This window comes from Hesperophylax consimilis, chromosome 15, assembly GCF_061612785.1.
Source record: "Hesperophylax consimilis isolate HC1 chromosome 15, BYU_Hcon_1.0, whole genome shotgun sequence".
In the NCBI taxonomy this organism is placed as follows: domain Eukaryota; kingdom Metazoa; phylum Arthropoda; class Insecta; order Trichoptera; family Limnephilidae; genus Hesperophylax; species Hesperophylax consimilis.
The window spans coordinates 7032554-7049576 of NC_142850.1; the positions used below are offsets into that span (position 1 = coordinate 7032554).

General features: G+C 32.0%; 1 protein-coding gene across 1 annotated transcript; it reads left to right on the top strand.

Moving 5' to 3' along the window:
• Nucleotides 1–6863: 6863 nt before the first annotated feature.
• On the top strand, nucleotides 6864–14201 carry LOC149417248 (general odorant-binding protein 56d-like). The gene is made up of 2 exons (XM_089640176.1): nucleotides 6864–6950; nucleotides 13824–14201. Exons 1-2 carry the CDS (start codon nucleotides 6903–6905, stop codon nucleotides 14181–14183), a joined length of 408 nt encoding a protein of 135 aa, XP_089496302.1. The 5' UTR covers nucleotides 6864–6902; the 3' UTR covers nucleotides 14184–14201.
• Nucleotides 14202–17023: the final 2822 nt, after the last annotated feature.

The window sequence follows — 17023 nt, forward strand, 5'->3', positions numbered from 1 at the left end:
TTTGATTAAATAATAGTGTTTGCAATGTTATTAATTTAATTTAAATTATGTATATATTATAGTTATATAGTTTGAATTTAACTTCGCTACATACGAATAATAATAATGAGATGACCGCATATCTCATCAAAATGACAATTAAACACACCTTTAAAAAGTGATATAAAATTAAGAAAACAATAGATAGATCAAATAGGTTACATAGGTAAAGTTTACCTATGAAACAATAGCTAGATCAAATAGGTTACGTTTGAGAAGTTTACATATGAAACAATAGCTAGATCAAATAGGTTACGTTGGAGAAGTTTACCTATGAAACAATAGCTAGATCAAGTAGGTTACGTTGGAGAAGTTTACCTATGAAACAATAGCTAGATCAAATAGGTTACGTAGGTCAAGTTTACCTATGAAACAATAGCTAAATCAAATAGGTTACGTTGGAGAAGTTTACCTATGAAACAATAGCTAGATCAAATAGGTTACGTAGGTCAAGTTTACCTATGAAACAATAGCTAGATCAAATAGGTTACGTTGGAAAAGTTTACATATGAAACAATAGCTAGATCAAATAGGTTACGTTGGAGAAGTTTACCTATGAAACAATAGCTAGATCAAATAGGTTACGTTGGAAAAGTTTACATATGAAACAATAACTAGATCAAATAGGTTACGTAGGTGAAGTTTACCTATGAAACAATAGCTAGATCAAATAGGTTACGTTGGAGAAGTTTACCTATGAAACAATAGCTAGATCAAATAGGTTACGTATGTAAAGTTTACCTGTGAAACAATAGCTAGATCAATAGGTGAAGTTTACGTTTTTTTTCATCGATTTTAAAGACTTAATAGCAGTTTTTAAATGTGTGCTGAATTGTCATAGTTTGGAGTTAACATGGAACTAATATATTATTATTCACTCAAATAATTAGTTTTATATCCCGAGAATATTTTAAAAGTTGTGCAATCATTATTGCAAGAAAAACAGAGGAAAAAAGTGATTTAGGATTTCTTTAAAAAATTCAGGTAGATATCTACCCATGTTGTCATTCTCAATCATTCATTTTGAGGTGAGCATTTACATATATATCTAGGTTATTTTTAAATAAATCTACTTGAATTTTTATTGTTATCGGGAATGAATAAATGCAAATCTTGGAAGTGGAAATTAACCCACTTAAAAATATCTAATATTGTTATGTAGCAACATAACAATAAAGTTTTAATTTTTGTTGTTGGTCAAATCAAGCTGTCAATAACTTCATTTAAATGCAATTCTGTTGTACAAAATTATATTTCAGCACTCAAATAACCCCTTCTAAATAAACAGGCTAGAACACAATCATAATACTCGTTTTAACTTTAATGAAGGACTTATTGTACCTAAGCATACAAATAAATATGGACAAAGAACGTTAAACTATATGATTCCCAGTTGCTTTAATGTTACCTGCTGAAATTAAAAACTGTGCCCAAAACAAACAGTTGGTGAACTTACTGAAGACTTGGCTTACTGAAAGAATTAATTTGTATTAGCTTATAATGATATATTATTCTAAAGACTTTTAAAATTGTTATTTATGTTTTTCATAATTTTCTTTTGCTATATTTTTATAAAATTAAAAAAAATGTTTTATACATTTAATTTAAAAATGTAACTGTAAACTCATCACAATAAGATTTATAATGTAAATAACCCGTTAGACAAACTGCTAAAAAGCAGTTTATCGGGACTTTTTTTGCCTTATTTGTAAAGTGTGTAATATACATGGTGTCCGGAAACTCGTAGTACAAGTGGGAAACTGGTGAATCTACATCACATTTGGAGTCGATTTTGTAGTATTTTTTTTTTGATTTGAGCTTTCGTTTTCGAGTAAATCGAGTCAGAAGTTGATTTTTTTTTGATCAAATTCTTATAAATTATTACTGAAGATCAAAGTACCCAACTAATTTAAACTATTTAAAAATTTAAAAGTAAAAGAAATAATGACGAAAAAATTTGAACCCTGAAATAGCCGAAAAATATATTTTTTTGTTTTTTTTTTTATTTTTATAAAAATGCTCAAATCAAAAAACTTTATGTTTATTTGGGTTCCCCGTGTGGTATACATTTTCCAGTTTCCGGCTTGTACTACGAGTTTCCGGACACCATGTATAATAATAAAAAATTATTATTGTGCATTGTAGTAGTTTCCCTGTTCAAAAAACATCATCAAACAATCAAAAATACACGATTGTCTAAACTAAACCGAGCAAGGATTCGCACAAGTGCACGAAACTAAAAATATGATTTAATTTTTAATTCTTTGTTACGTTTGAAAATAGAAAATTTCAACATATTTGTCTTACCACGGATTACCTTCAAATGTATCCCCTCATAAAACCATGATATTTACCAATACAATGACTACTCCGGTGATATTGGAATTATGGAATTCCAACGATCATATTATTTTGTTAGCCATGCTACGTGCCCATCGTAGTCCCATTTGAGTGTGAAGATTGTGACTACTAATATATTAATTTGATTCCAGATTCTTGGAAACTTCCTACATAATGCTACCACATACCTAGATTAATATGTGAAGTCAATCATACATGGATTCAAATTGTTATAAAAATGATTTATCATCTAAGGTATTTATTGCAGTCACTAGGCATTATGAAGCAATTGAGTCACAATGATTTTGTTTTAACATAATGTAAGTGTATCACGATAATATATTAACGTATTGTTTATTAATTAATACGGCAATTACAATTTTTTCTACAAAGTATTATGATACTCATTCGCTTTAATGAATAATTAGTATGGATTTATGATAGCAAATTTGCACATAAATGTAGTAAAAAAAATCGTTACTTAGCTTGGAAAATTTCCGTGAGGATAATTTACAAAGAAATAATAATCTATTATGAAATAACAATAATGCTTGCCCGGGTAGGTACTAGGGCTTTCAATCTCGGGAGTTTTTTTATCAGCACCGGGATAACGGTGATTATTTTTTTCGATCCCGGGAATTTGAATATTAAAATAATTATTAAAAAAATATGCTGTAACAGATGTTTTGTTTTTATTTATCAGGTATTATACTTAGATTAGGTAACATAAATTACTATTTCAATTCTAATAATATGAAAGTAGCTACTCAAACGAAAAAAATCTAAATAAGGAAAAATACATAGTACAATAAAAATATATTATTGAGGTAGCATTGTAAATCTCAAAATATTTGGAGATTTAAGATGCAACCTCAATTCAATTAATGACATGCTGCCAATAAACAATAAACATTCCCAAGGTTGAAACAAGGTCGAGAAACCAACAAAAATCCCGAAATTAAGACAAGCCCAGCACCGGGATTACGGTGCCGACAAAGGTCCGGGATTCCGGAGATTGAAAGCTAGGTACAGAATAAATAAGAAATTGCAAAAAAAATCATATTGCAAGAAACCTTAACGATTTTGGGCTTAAAAAAACTGTTCTTTTTTTAGTGTGTTTATTTAAAAAACACCATGTTATTTTATTATTATGTTAATAAAAAAAATGTATGATAAATAATTTATTAAAATAATAATTTGTTATCACAGAAAATGAATGAGGAAAATATACGAAAAAAAGTTAAAAATGATTGTGTTCAACGGAAAAAAATTCTAATGGCAATTAATTTTCTTGTTTTTTTTTCCCAATCGCATCGTTTCAGTATGGTTGCTTTGATCTTTGTAAAGCAACTGGTAAATAATAAGAAAAAAGAAATTTATTGTTCCCAAAACCAAACGGGATCTAAAATGGAATAAATAATATAATAATAAATATATCTATCTCTAAAGGATAACACCCTAGCAACCCCGGGTACAAGTCAGCTAGTAATAAATAATATAAGATTTTTACTAAATAAAATATGTACACAAGTTATAAGTAAGTCTCATTCACAACGAAAACAAAAAGAAAAATAATTATCGTAACTCGTAAACTTATCAATTTTGAAGTAGTTGATATACAGGGTGTTAAGACATTATTTGGGTTAGAAAATGCTGAAAATGAAAATGAAAAGAAAATGGTCTCCGGTGACTTTTTTGATGTTTTTTTTTTTTTTAATTTGTATTTTCGAAAATACATGTCGACACTCTTCACTCAGCCGATTAACCTCTCAACTGCTCACATCCACCCTAGCTGTCCAATTCCTACTGATTTTCTATGTTTTTGAAAAAAAAATCATCATTAAAGACACCGTAGATCTAAATTTCATTTAAATTTTTACTCCAAATAATGTCAGGAATCACTGGTTAAAGTAAGTCAAGTACGTCCTTTAACACACTGTACAATTAGATTATAAACTTTTAAATACTGTAAAAATATCGATCTGCGAGTTAATGATTAATTATTCTATTCTAGTAACAGCCTAGAGCACCTGCTTACAGATTGAGGGCCTTGACATCGAAGTTCCCACGACAGATAGTGAAGTTAAATTTATATCAATAGTTAGTTCTTACTTGTCTTGGAGTAATTAAAAAACATGAACTGGGGAATAAGCAAACAAATGGCAGTGGCTGCTCGTGGAAAAATAACCAATTAACATTCCTAATAAAAAATATTATGTAGGTAGAGCTTGGCAAACTAAAGAATGTACTCGGCCCTTCATGTGCTCCGTAGCTTTGCCGGAGTTATTTGTCAGAATAGTGATTGTTGATTTTTTCCGTTGGACCCAGCATCCTATCAAAATGAGTTTCATTGAGCATCAAGCGCATTCTCTTGTTTGCACTACCACTTAAAATAAACAGACCGCAAAGAGAGAATGGAAAAATTATTTTCAGAAAGCGAGAACGGTTTTCTTTCACAGTGTTTCAGATAAGATTAAGGCATTATTACAAAACCCAGAGAAAGGCATAACATAGCTAACGGGTACTTACTCGTACGTACGCACCTATATTACTAGAAAACAGTTTAGACACAAATAAGTAAGCGGTCCGACCACAGACATAGGAATTAATAGACGAGAAGATAAAGGCGAGGGGTAAAATCAACTGTTGAAGAACGAAGGGAGTGAAGATGACTGTGATTCGTCAATAAATCAATCTGACAGTAAATAGGCATCTCGCATTATAATATCACCATTTACTTCTTAAAAGTAAAATCTGCTTTGAATGAATAGACATTTTTACATGGGAGCGCAAATTACTCGCCACGTTATGAACAAATTTGCGAAGTCCAAATTCGGCAAAGTAAGGCAGCTTCTATATTCAGAGTCATAGTTAGTTCAGAGTATTTAGTTAAGACACTTTTATAAATGTTCATAATTTACTTCCCAGCAACCAACCAGCTTTGTGTTTCGCGTCCAGACGTTTCTCGATGTGATAGTAACAACTGATTCATATTATACGATGTGAATATGCTTAAAATAAAATAAAATAATGCTTATATATGGAATGTAATACGACAATTGGGTTTATTCTCTTTTTTCGCATCTATTTTTACCAGTTTTCATAGTACAAGTAAACATTTTGCCGTGTTATTTCGTAAAATGAACCGATGATGCCTGGACCATAGTTCGCACAAGAATGATGACGTCACGTTTTCAAATATCACTTGAGGCCGTACGCGAGCCCAGCCGGCTCAATGGAACCGGTATGGGGAGTGGGGATAATACGCTTTTAATCACTTAGGGCAGGTCTACTAATATTCATATGTCTATGGGTCCGACAGTTCTGTTTAATTTATTATTTTTAATATAATAATGTGTAAAAATAAATAATGATGGTAAAACTAAACTGGGGACTCACTTACAGATAAAATTACAATTGTGGATTCATCTGCCGACAAAATTCATAAGAAAAACATTCTCGTGTTTGAAGTGCAGTTCCAAAATTCTTGTTGCAGACGACGTGCTGCAAAAATCAGAGGATACTACTTTCGTGTCCTGGGCGTAGTTTAAATTAAAGTTCGGAACTCGCACAAGGATTGACTCTTAAGTTAAAACCAGTTTTGTGTTCAGAATGTAACGATAAAATTCCAAGTTGTAGATTCATCAAAATAGAATTTCTATCGACGACAACTTAATATAATATCAAATTTTGGTGGCAATCACGCATACACATGCTGACATGTATGTATCCATTTCTTTCAAATTGGATGAAATTACAGCAGTTAATATACTAAATAAATGTCAGTCCTACCCAATTGAGATTTGGCTCAATTATGATTTGGCGCAGTTGACTTAGTCACTGGGGAGACAGATTCAATTCTCAGTCAAACCAAAAAAATATTTGAACATCAATATTATGTATTTATAAAAATAGATGAACCTATTACAGTAAAAAAAAAATTTTTTACGGGTTGATTTATTATTTTTCATTTAATTTCAAATGATGCCACAAAGCGTTTTCGCAATTATCAAAGAAGATGTAAACGTTCTTAGCTTGACGTGAAACACACAAAAATTTAATGACCTAACTAAATATTTCCAGCCAAAAATACTACAAAATTTGCACAGCAATTTTTTCCATTAGTAATCTAACCTCTGCTCTTTGCATTAAATACAATGTGCAATATGAAGAAACGTGATTGGTGGCGAGTGATTAATGCTGATATTGATTCAACAATTAATTTAAGAATAAGACCACCTTTGTACCTAGAAATACTAAGTTTTTCCTCTTAATTGAGAGGGAACAGCACTCCACTGAAGAAGTCAAAGGTTTATGACAAAATGTTGAAAAGCGAATAAAGTTGTCTATCTTTGTATTCCCAATGCAAATATCTATAGATTACTTGTAAATATCTATATCAGAAGTTGCGACTTTGATTGAAGACGACATTGAGAAATGGTATAAAAACCGACGTACTCTTCTGAAGGTATATCATTGCAAATCCGAGATCTCTGTCGGCAGTAAAATATTAATTCATCAAAATGAAGTGTGTTCTTATTTTCGTTCTGTCTGTGATTGTGGCTATTCATGTAAGTTTAAAAAGTATATAAATTATTTGATTTCATAAAAATTATCAATATTAATTTACATCCATGGAACAGCGATGAGCTTCTAGAAATGTTCAAGGTTCCACTCACTCTAAATTTATTATACACAGGGTGTTAAGGGACGTAATTAATTTGCTTTAACCTGTGATTCCTGATATTATTTGGAGTAAAAAAATGTCGAAGACACTTTAGTCTTCTGAGAAATTTTTTATGTTTTTTTTTTTCAAAAAATATTTTTTCTTCTTTCACATATTGTCATACAGCTGAGCAATCTCCCAAGGAACCTCAACCCTAACTGTCCATCTACAACTGATTTTAAAAATTTTAGTTGAAAAAATATTTCTGTGTTATTCTTCATTCGGATCCACTTTTTACTCCAAATAATGTCAGGAATCACTGCTTAAAGTTAGTTAAGTACGTCCTTTAACACCCCGTGTATTTTTATTTGGGTTATTTCACCCACATAATTAAAATAATATTTGATCATTGAAGACAAGGCCGGGGCTTTGCTATACCACTAAGCTAATTTGACCCTATTTCCTCCGGTCATATAAACAGAATCATACTTCGACTAAGAATTTGCATACCAAGAGAACAGAATTCTTAAAAATATTTTTAATTATTACAAATGTACACTCGCAGTGAGTTCTGACTGGAAATTCCTCACCAGGGTGAAAAAATTGCTTTAAATGGATTTAACTATTGTATATACCCGAATGGCCAGGTCTTTTCCATCCATTCTATTCCCATATCATTCTCATCTCCACTCTATTCAAGGTCGCAAAATCCCCCAAGTAGTGTTTTCCCAGCTTAACTGAGGACGGCCTTTGTAGTCGAGGGGTAAGGCTCTCAACTAGCAAACCATACGTCGCAGGTTCAAATCCCGGCATGCGCAAATAATTTTTATTTGTTTAATTCGTGTTATTTCACAATTCATTCATTTAAAATAAAATAAAGTATACTTGCGGCACGTTCCAGAGTGGAAGATACTCTCAGTATCGCCCTGATATAAGACCTCCATTCAGAATTGAAACGTTGCTTGAAATGGCTTTAGCTGTGTGTGGTGACCAGATCTGAATAGCCAGGTACTCCCTCACCTTCGTCTTCCCCATCTCCTTTCTTTTACAACTACCTTCAGCCTCACAACATACCCCAATTGGGGATGCCATAGTCTGCATACGGTTGGTAGCTTTTGGGACTCTTGTGCGGGATTCACATAAAAAATGTATATCTTCAAGTATTTTTTAAATCTTTTAGATTTTTTACTTACTTACACAATAACTAAAATGGTGATTTAAATAAAAGCATTAGAACATTATGTTATGATGATGTTTGGCAAATTGTAACAACAATAGATTTTTTAAAATATAAAAACCATTAACTGTTGTTTCGATTCAAAAAAATATTTTTCGTAAAATGATACCTACTTAAGACGAGACAATAAAGCCAGAATATAATATGCGGTTGAATTCGCCTCTCAAATCTCTAAAATAAAGTTAGAATCATAACGACATAAGTGCTGAAGTCGTGTAAAAACATTATTATTTGCATAGCGGCGTAATGGACGGACTTACGGTCTATGTTTTGTAATTGGATACCTCGGGAAGTTAATAATTCATCGTCTAGAAAAATAAAATCTGATGCTTACTCGTAGTATTTCTTAGTCTTTATCGCCTTAAGTGTTTTTATGTCGCAGCCTTTGTCGCAGCATAGATTGTATTTGCACAAAATAATGTTCAAAGTGATTACATGACTCGCGCCAAAATCAAGGTCGATAAACAGTTTTTTTCTGTTGATCTTGATCTTCAATCGCTTGGTGTGAATTATATGAATTTTTTCATCCAACAAAAGTACTTACCCAGGATTTTGTCCATTTTTATGGTAGCCTTAAATAAGTCATTTTAATCGCGCTAATACATACGATCCATTCTGAAAGTAATAAATCATTTGTAATTTCAGTTCAGATAATATCAGGTTTACCACCGAATTTGCGCTAGTTTTAACACTGTTTTTCAGAAATTTATTTATTTATTTTAAAAAGCTGACATATGCCCGGCGTGGCTCGATTTTTCTCTACTTTCTATAAATTAATAATAAATAATTAAATTAATAATTTCTCTACTTTCTATAAATTAATATGCCTGTTTCATATATGTAAACCTTCCTGAAGAAATTCTCTAACTAATAGTGAAAACACTGTCAAAGTCTGTTATAATAATAATAATAATAACATGGAATTTATATAGCGCAGTTTAGTGTCATTTCACTTCAAGTGCGCTTAACTACTCGTATAACAAACTTTAAAAAAAAGGTAATTCAGTATTAATGGTTCTTAAAATTATTCCTACAGTGTGCCTTACCCAATACAGATCTAATATTATAACACTAAATACACTGTTTATATAAAGTGATGACAAAACTTAGAATAACAATTACAGTAGGACAGGACAAAACACGAATATTAAAACTAAAACATAACATAAAACAGGAGGCAGTTTGTGCTCAGAAATGAGAATTTTCTTAGCAGACACTTTAAAAAGGTACAATAAGGAGACAACCGAAACCAAACAATTACCGGAAGTTTTAGAATATGGCTCATTATAAAATATTGAAAAGAAGTTAAAATTTATAAATGGTAAGATTTTTTAAATAATTTTGTTTTTAAAGCTCGTTTAAATTCAGCCAAATTCTGGAGATTAGTAAGAGCTGAGGGAAGTCTATACCAGATGAGAGGGCTTGTTACACTAAAAGAACGATCATAGTAAACAGCTAGATTTGACCTAGAAAGTTCGATTAGACGATTACTAACATCTAGATCTGCTGACCTTAGAGTAAGCTGTCTATTGCTTAAGTTTTGTCGGATACATAGTTCCGATATATATGCTGGCGCCATTCCTTGCAATGCTTTGAAGGTCATTAAGCAGATCTTAAACTCTATTCTTTCAGGGCATCGAAGCCAGTGGAGGCGATCCCTTAGAAGTGGGGTTATACGGCAATACTTAGATTCACCAAAAATCATTCTTGCCGCAGCATTAAAAACTGCTAGTTTAGGAGAACTAAACGCACAAACAGACATACGCGGAGAGCTACTTTGTTTTATACTATTTAGAAATTATTGTTAAACAGTTTAAGCATTCATAATTTGTAGTACAAGATTTTTCATGTTAATTTTGTTAGAAAACATTTGAGAAGATAAGTTTTAAGGTTAAAACGACTAATTTATATATATCTACTATTTTGAAAATTCATTTAATAGCACCATCCCTATTATCATGCTAAGCTGCGCTAGAACATCTGTTCTATCGTGTGGTATCTTGGTGACGACTACGCCTATAGTTTCCAGGCACACATAAGCCATATCATTCTAAGATATTAATAAAGTTATGCATTATATTAAAACTAAGAATTGCAAGATTTGCACAACTTTCCAGGCTGCATTTCTTGCCTTGTTGCCTCAAGTAAGTCACTTAGTGCATATACCGCAGATAAGTTCCATGCTTCCGAATATGGATATACCTGAAGATTATTTTCTGGATTTGTTCGAACGTATTTAAATATTTATGTAGTTTGGTCAATACATCACTAGCAAACTCCAGCTTGCTTCCTGTAATGCTATCGAACCTCACTATCATTGCTTATAATAATATTCTGTTTTCTTTTATTTTTTTCATTTCTCCGTGATAATATTTATTTTTATTTTTAAGCATTACACTTCTTTCGCCTTCTGAAAGCATTGAAAAAGTATTGTGAATCATTGAGATACACACGGTATTTGGGAACTAAAAATAATTCTACCTAAACAACTAAATACACTAAACATCTAATATTAACCCCTTAGAAACTCTTTTAAAATTTGACCTAAAAAATTTCAACTTCTGACTTGATTTATTTAAAATCGAAAGCTAAAATAAATAAAAGTTATAAGTACCTACCACAAAATCGACTCCCGATGTGAAGTAGATTCATCAGTTAACAGCTTGTTACAAGTTTCAGTACACCGTGTATATTGCGTACACACTGAGTAATCTTTATTGCTTATAACAACAAAATATTTACTTTAAACATTTGCAGTCCTATAAATATAAAATATCAAAGTCCAGTTTTCATTGTTGATGGGTCATATTACGGTTGTAAAAAAACAATCTCCTAGCTAGTAAAACGTAGTAATTAAAATGGAAACACAATACCTAATAAAATAAAAACATCATATAAAATAATGGTTATAAAATCATTGCAAGTTTATTGCAATGATTCATATTGCAACATGTCTTCCCTATCATAACAAACGGGTTGCATTCTTAGAGCACAGACGTCAGGTGAGAATTCTGTCACTGTTCTATCGTTATTTCAATGGAAGATGCTCCGAGGAACTAGCGAAGTTGACCTCTTCGGCACCGGGGCATAGTCGGGAACGGAAATTTTTCACATGAGAACGAGTCGTTCTTGAGATCAAAATCTCGGCGGTCGAACAATTTTCCGGCCACTGTGTTTCCTCCCTCCTTCAAGATTGGTCACTTCTTCTTCTCCTCAAATGGAACTACCACACAGCATCCCCAAAGATGACGTGGGACCTGGAGGAAATTAATTACTTCCATGCCTCCAGTGTGAAGTTAATGTAAAAAAAATAAGAATGGCGAAAAACAAAGGATTAATATCATTTTTCATATCCTGGAAACGTGAAATATTGTGAAAATCAATGATTCGCAATCTATGACCAGAACCGTTATAATTGCTGGTATATAAGTTGATAAATAAGTCCTTTATTAAATTAAATAGTTACTTAGTTAACCACTTCCACTGTAATTCTAATTACATGTAAGTACACAAGTAATTTAATGATTATTAATTGTTAATTGTTCTTGTTGAATATATTACAACGGATTGATTCGTGTAACATTGCTTAGTATTGATAATATATTTGTCTACGTGTTTGTATTGTGCATTAACCTATTGAAGGTCCAAGGATAAAACAGAAAAATATTTTATTTTTTTTTGTATTAGGCAATTCACCCTAAAAAGAGTGCTATGTGCAGAAAAATATTAGTGGAACCTGAAGTTTAACTAGCCCAAACGAGATTGATTTTGTTAGTCATACATTTTTTGAAGCATTATGTTCAAAATCGCATCGCAAATTATTCTAACAAGGATCATATTAGAATGCTCGCATGTTCTCCAGAGACACGCTGGCGTTAACCAATAAATAATAACCCCTTGATTTATTATTTTATATAATTGCAATTATAATAATATATTATCGGTAATCTATTATAATAATACTTCAAACATTAGCGATACAATTATTTACTAATTAATGGCAGCACTATATACTTTTTTGAAAAACAGCGCCATCTGTTGGATGTAAAAGCAACACGCGCCATTATTTCTCTATCTGCACAGACAGACTGAGCTGCAGCATCGCGTGGTGGGGTACAGCTAGTATTCAATAAATTCGGTAACGTGATTTTGTCAACCAAACCTAATTTTGGAAGAAGTACTTAAAATTGTGAGAGATTATAATACCTATTTGTCAGTGGTATGCAGATTCTCCATAGAGGTTGAACAGCCGTTGAAAACATTGCGAAATTAAAACTAAAAAAATTTAAATATATATAAAGAACACAATTTTAAACTTTTTTCCACTTGTTTTTTATTTGACCGTGACCGGTTTCAGCCTGTTAGGGCCATCTTCAGACTGGTACAATTTTTATCTTAAACTAGGGTTTATATACATAGGCAAATTACATTGAGGGGAGGGGTTAACATAGTAGGTTGATTTGAATTATGAAGGGTTTTTCGTGAAATATATGTTGGGTAAATCCTTAAATTGATAGTCCTAATAGGCATAATTATCATAGTTCTACAGATAAATTCATTTGATTTTAATAACAATACTTATTTGGGAAATATCATATTTCACGAAAAACCCCTCATAATTCAAATCAACCTACTATGTTAACCCCTCCCCTCAATGTAATTTGCCTATGTATATAAACCCTAGTTTAAGACAAAAATTGTACCAGTCTGAAGATGGCCCTAACAGGCTGAAACCGGTCACGGTCAAATAAAAAACAAGTGGAAAAAAGTTTAAAATTGTGTTCTTTATATATATTTATAATGGAATTCCACCACGAAATAACAGTTTCAAACATTAAAATATTTAAAAAATTTAGTTATCGTCAGATTTTTTTTTTTTTTTTTTAAACTATTTTTTTAAAACGTTTTTTCATTTACATGCCACTGTTATTAGTGATATTACCCGGCTATGCCCGATATTTGATTCGGAAAATATGGAATAGACAATTGCCGTCTTGTCAAATTTTAAATAGTTAAATTAGAATTACGACATTCCATTGCTTATCGAACCGAAATAACATGCGTTTGTCTCCTTCGACGGGAGACAAAAAGGAAAATGATATACATTACATGAAAATCATTTTAAAATGCCCAAAATACGCTCCTTTTCATTCAAAAACGTTGTCGATACTGAATATGTAATTTACACTTTCTAATAGAAATGCCTCCCATGTAGATTTGAATGGGAACCAATGTCAGCAATGACTTAGTAAATACCTTTTGACTCTTGGGTACTCTGTCTATCTTACACTGCCTGACATCGTATTCGCCATTAAAATTTGATTTTGAATTTGTGCTGAGAGTCCGAATTTCTTAATTTGAAATTTAAGCAAAGAATGGTCAAACTTTTGGATCACAAAATATGCCCGTTTTCTACATTCTATATTCAATAGATGTCAAGCACTACAACAAATAATGTTGCAAGAAAACGCACTCCTTTCCTTAAAATACGTAGGTATATATTATTACGAATTTGTCACCTAATATGCATTTTTTTTACAGGCCTTAGAACTATCACCTGAACAAAAGGCAAAAGTAAAGCAGCATAATATCGTGTGCCTCGATGAAACCAAGGTGGACCCAGCCGTGGTGCAAAGCGCTCGGAAAGGTCATTTCTCCGACGACCCGCTCCTAAAGAAGTTCGTCTTCTGTTTCCTAAAGAGGGCCCAGCTGGTCAACAACAAAGGCCATCTCAAGGAAGACGTCCTTCTCGCCAAACTGCCCAAGGACACCAATCCCATCGCTGTTAGAGTCATTATTGAACTGTGCAAGAGTCAAAGAGGAGTCGATGCGGCCGACACAGCATTTGTCTTGTATAAGTGCTTTTATGAAGCAACTCCTGATCATAAGTCTTTGATCTAAGCCATCAGTATTATATTATTTGGTTGATGTTGTTCGTAAATAAGAGAAACATTGGATCATAAATCATTGTTGAATACATGACCATTCCGCGGCAAAATAAAACGCACAACTTTCATTGCATTGCTGTTTTGACAGTCCGTGCAGTTTGGTCGTAGCTCGACCATTGTTTCTATTATCTGTGAATTTAATTAAAGTTATTGTGTTTTGTATAAAATTGTTAATGTTTTTAATTTATAAATATATTTTGGTTGAAACAATTTTTCTGTTCTTATTATGACAGGCACACAAAAAAATAATAGGCTTAGTTTACATTACGAAACTACATTAGTGCATATTGTATTCATTTCACTACGCTAAAGAGTAGGGAATTTGCCAAAAAAAAGATGTCGTGAAGTCTTCATTATAATGCCGGCCATACATTCCGCAACTAATTGCTCACAAGATGTTTGATGACATTAGTTGAACTGCTAGTTTCAAGTGTAAACATATTTATCATTAGTTTATGACACAAAATCAGAATCCCGCTTAGCAGAATTGAGAAACTAATTTGGTTTCTTAAAATTAATGCATGAAACTAAGGTCGCAAATTTACATAAGATTTCGACTCCTAGACCCGAGATAGGCCAATAAAATTGATTATCCGTTAAAGAAATAATTTTAAAACATGAAAATGTATGCTATTTCATCCTATGTTAAACTGCTCCCTCACGGGTCGGTAAGTAATCGACATACGCCGGGTGCAGTAATAATACTGTAATATTCAACACAAATTGGCCTAAATTCCAATGACTAGGACTACCAGGTCATTCGTACTCGTCAGTCCTGTGCCATATTTTGACAGAAGGTCGGAGTATTTCCGCTTTGCTATAAACTCTATATAAATTGAAAATTTCTCAACGAATTCTAAAACTTAAAACTGCCTTTGAAAGATGATAAAATACGCTTTCAATGCGTATTTTGTAATTTTTGATATATTCCAATTTTAAATGCGAACATAAAAAAAAAATAAAACTGGCTCACCTTACGTTGTTTGTAACTAAAATTACTAGTAAAAATATATATTAAAAACAAGCCTTTAATTAGACAAATTTATTACAAACGTTAATGTCATCTTACTTTTTCTAGTTTCATAGAAAAACAATTAAAAAAAAAATTAAACTTCATGAACCTTTGCTTTCAAAAGTGCACATTTTAATGCTTGTGTGGTTATCTTCTACAATGAAATCTAAGGTGTGGTGTTTTCTCTTTCTAAACCCGTTTAGATAATACTTCTCACCACGACAGTAAGGGAAATACAACGATTTCTATGAGACATTTATGAGTTCTTCACAAAAATTTTGCTTAGAATAATTTGAGAATGCGAGACATCTATGAATTCAATATAGAACTAGCAATAAAATTCACGGATAACGGATAGCGGATATGTAACCTTAAATTAAATGGTCACTAGATCGTTTTACATTACCTCGCTAGATGTCACACCTCAGCAATTTTCAAGCTAACTATTTCCGAATAACATACCGAAAAATAGATGACATTAAAAATACAAAATTATATATGTACAAATGTATTATTATTATTTTTTTGTATTAGGCAATTCACCCTAAAAAGAGTGCTATGTGCCGTTAAAGTTAAGGGAGATGGTTATAATTTTATGGGAAATCTATACGGGAATAGAAAATCTCAAATATTGAAGTCATTCAAGTCTATGAACTTGTATAGAACTGAGAAAATGCGAGAATTGTTGAGAGAAAGTAAATAAGGTGGGTGATTTTTATAAGTAAACGATAAATGCCTTTGAAAGATGAATGATTTTTACAATTAAAGAATACATGATCAAGAGTCTCATTTTCCATGCCGCACTGGCAGAGTGGACTATCTAGGACCCGGATTTTAAACAAATGATTGTAGACACACTATCTGAAACACAATGAGTCAACGAATCCTTTATAAAATTTATTCGTCATCATTATTAATTAATTAATTATGATTCAGTGAAGAAAAATGCGTGTAAAAAACATTTGAGCTCGTTGGGTAGGTATCTAATAACGATATAATTTTGTCAGAAGGCCAAATATTCTTCTCGGCCAGTTTCTTAAAAACTAATTTGGGTCTGGGCCAAGTAGATTTAAGAATTAAATTAGAAGAAAGCTTACTTATCTTGCATAAGTACCAGTCTATGCGAAAGAAAATGCGGGGAATTTTTCCATTTGATAATATTGCCTAGAATATGTACTAACTGAGATACTTTCCGAAGTAGGTAAAGCGTGCAAGTAAATTTAAATACAGGGTTTTCCAATAAGAGGTGTTATTTTGAATAGCCCGCTATTTCGGTAGATGTTACTTTTAAAGCTGTCATTTTTGACATTTGACAAGTAAAAACTACGCCATTAATAAAAATGGAACGATACACGCTTAAACAATGCATTGAAATTATTAAAATTCACTTGAGTGAATCAAATGCAAATCATCTTGAGTGATGAGGCCCATTTCCACCTCGTCTTCGTCAACAAGCAAAATTGTCGCATCTGGGGCTCAGAAAACCCAAGAATTATTGTTGAATAGCCTCCTTATCCTCAACGTGTGACTGTTTGCTGCGATTTATGGTACGGCGGAGTCATTGGACCTTACTTTTTCGAAAATGAGGCTGGAGCAACAGTTACGGTGAATGGATTGCGCTATCGAGAGATGATTAATGATTTTTTATGGCCGAAATTAGATGGTATTGATCTGGAAAACGTTTAATTTCAACACGACGGCGCTACGTGCCACAAAAGCAATGAAACCATTGATCTTTTACGATTGAATATCAAAATAACACCTCTTATTGTAAAACCCTG

What these genes read in the sequence shown, in the direction of transcription:
- LOC149417248 (XM_089640176.1), top strand. Translation starts at nt 6,903, where the DNA reads ATGAAGTGTGTTCTTATTTTCGTTCTGTCTGTGATTGTGGCTATTCAT. An exon ending in CTGTGATTGTGGCTATTCAT is followed by an intron (nt 6,951 to 13,823) that starts GTAAGTTTAAAA and finishes TTTTTTTTACAG; the next exon opens with GCCTTAGAACTATCACCTGA.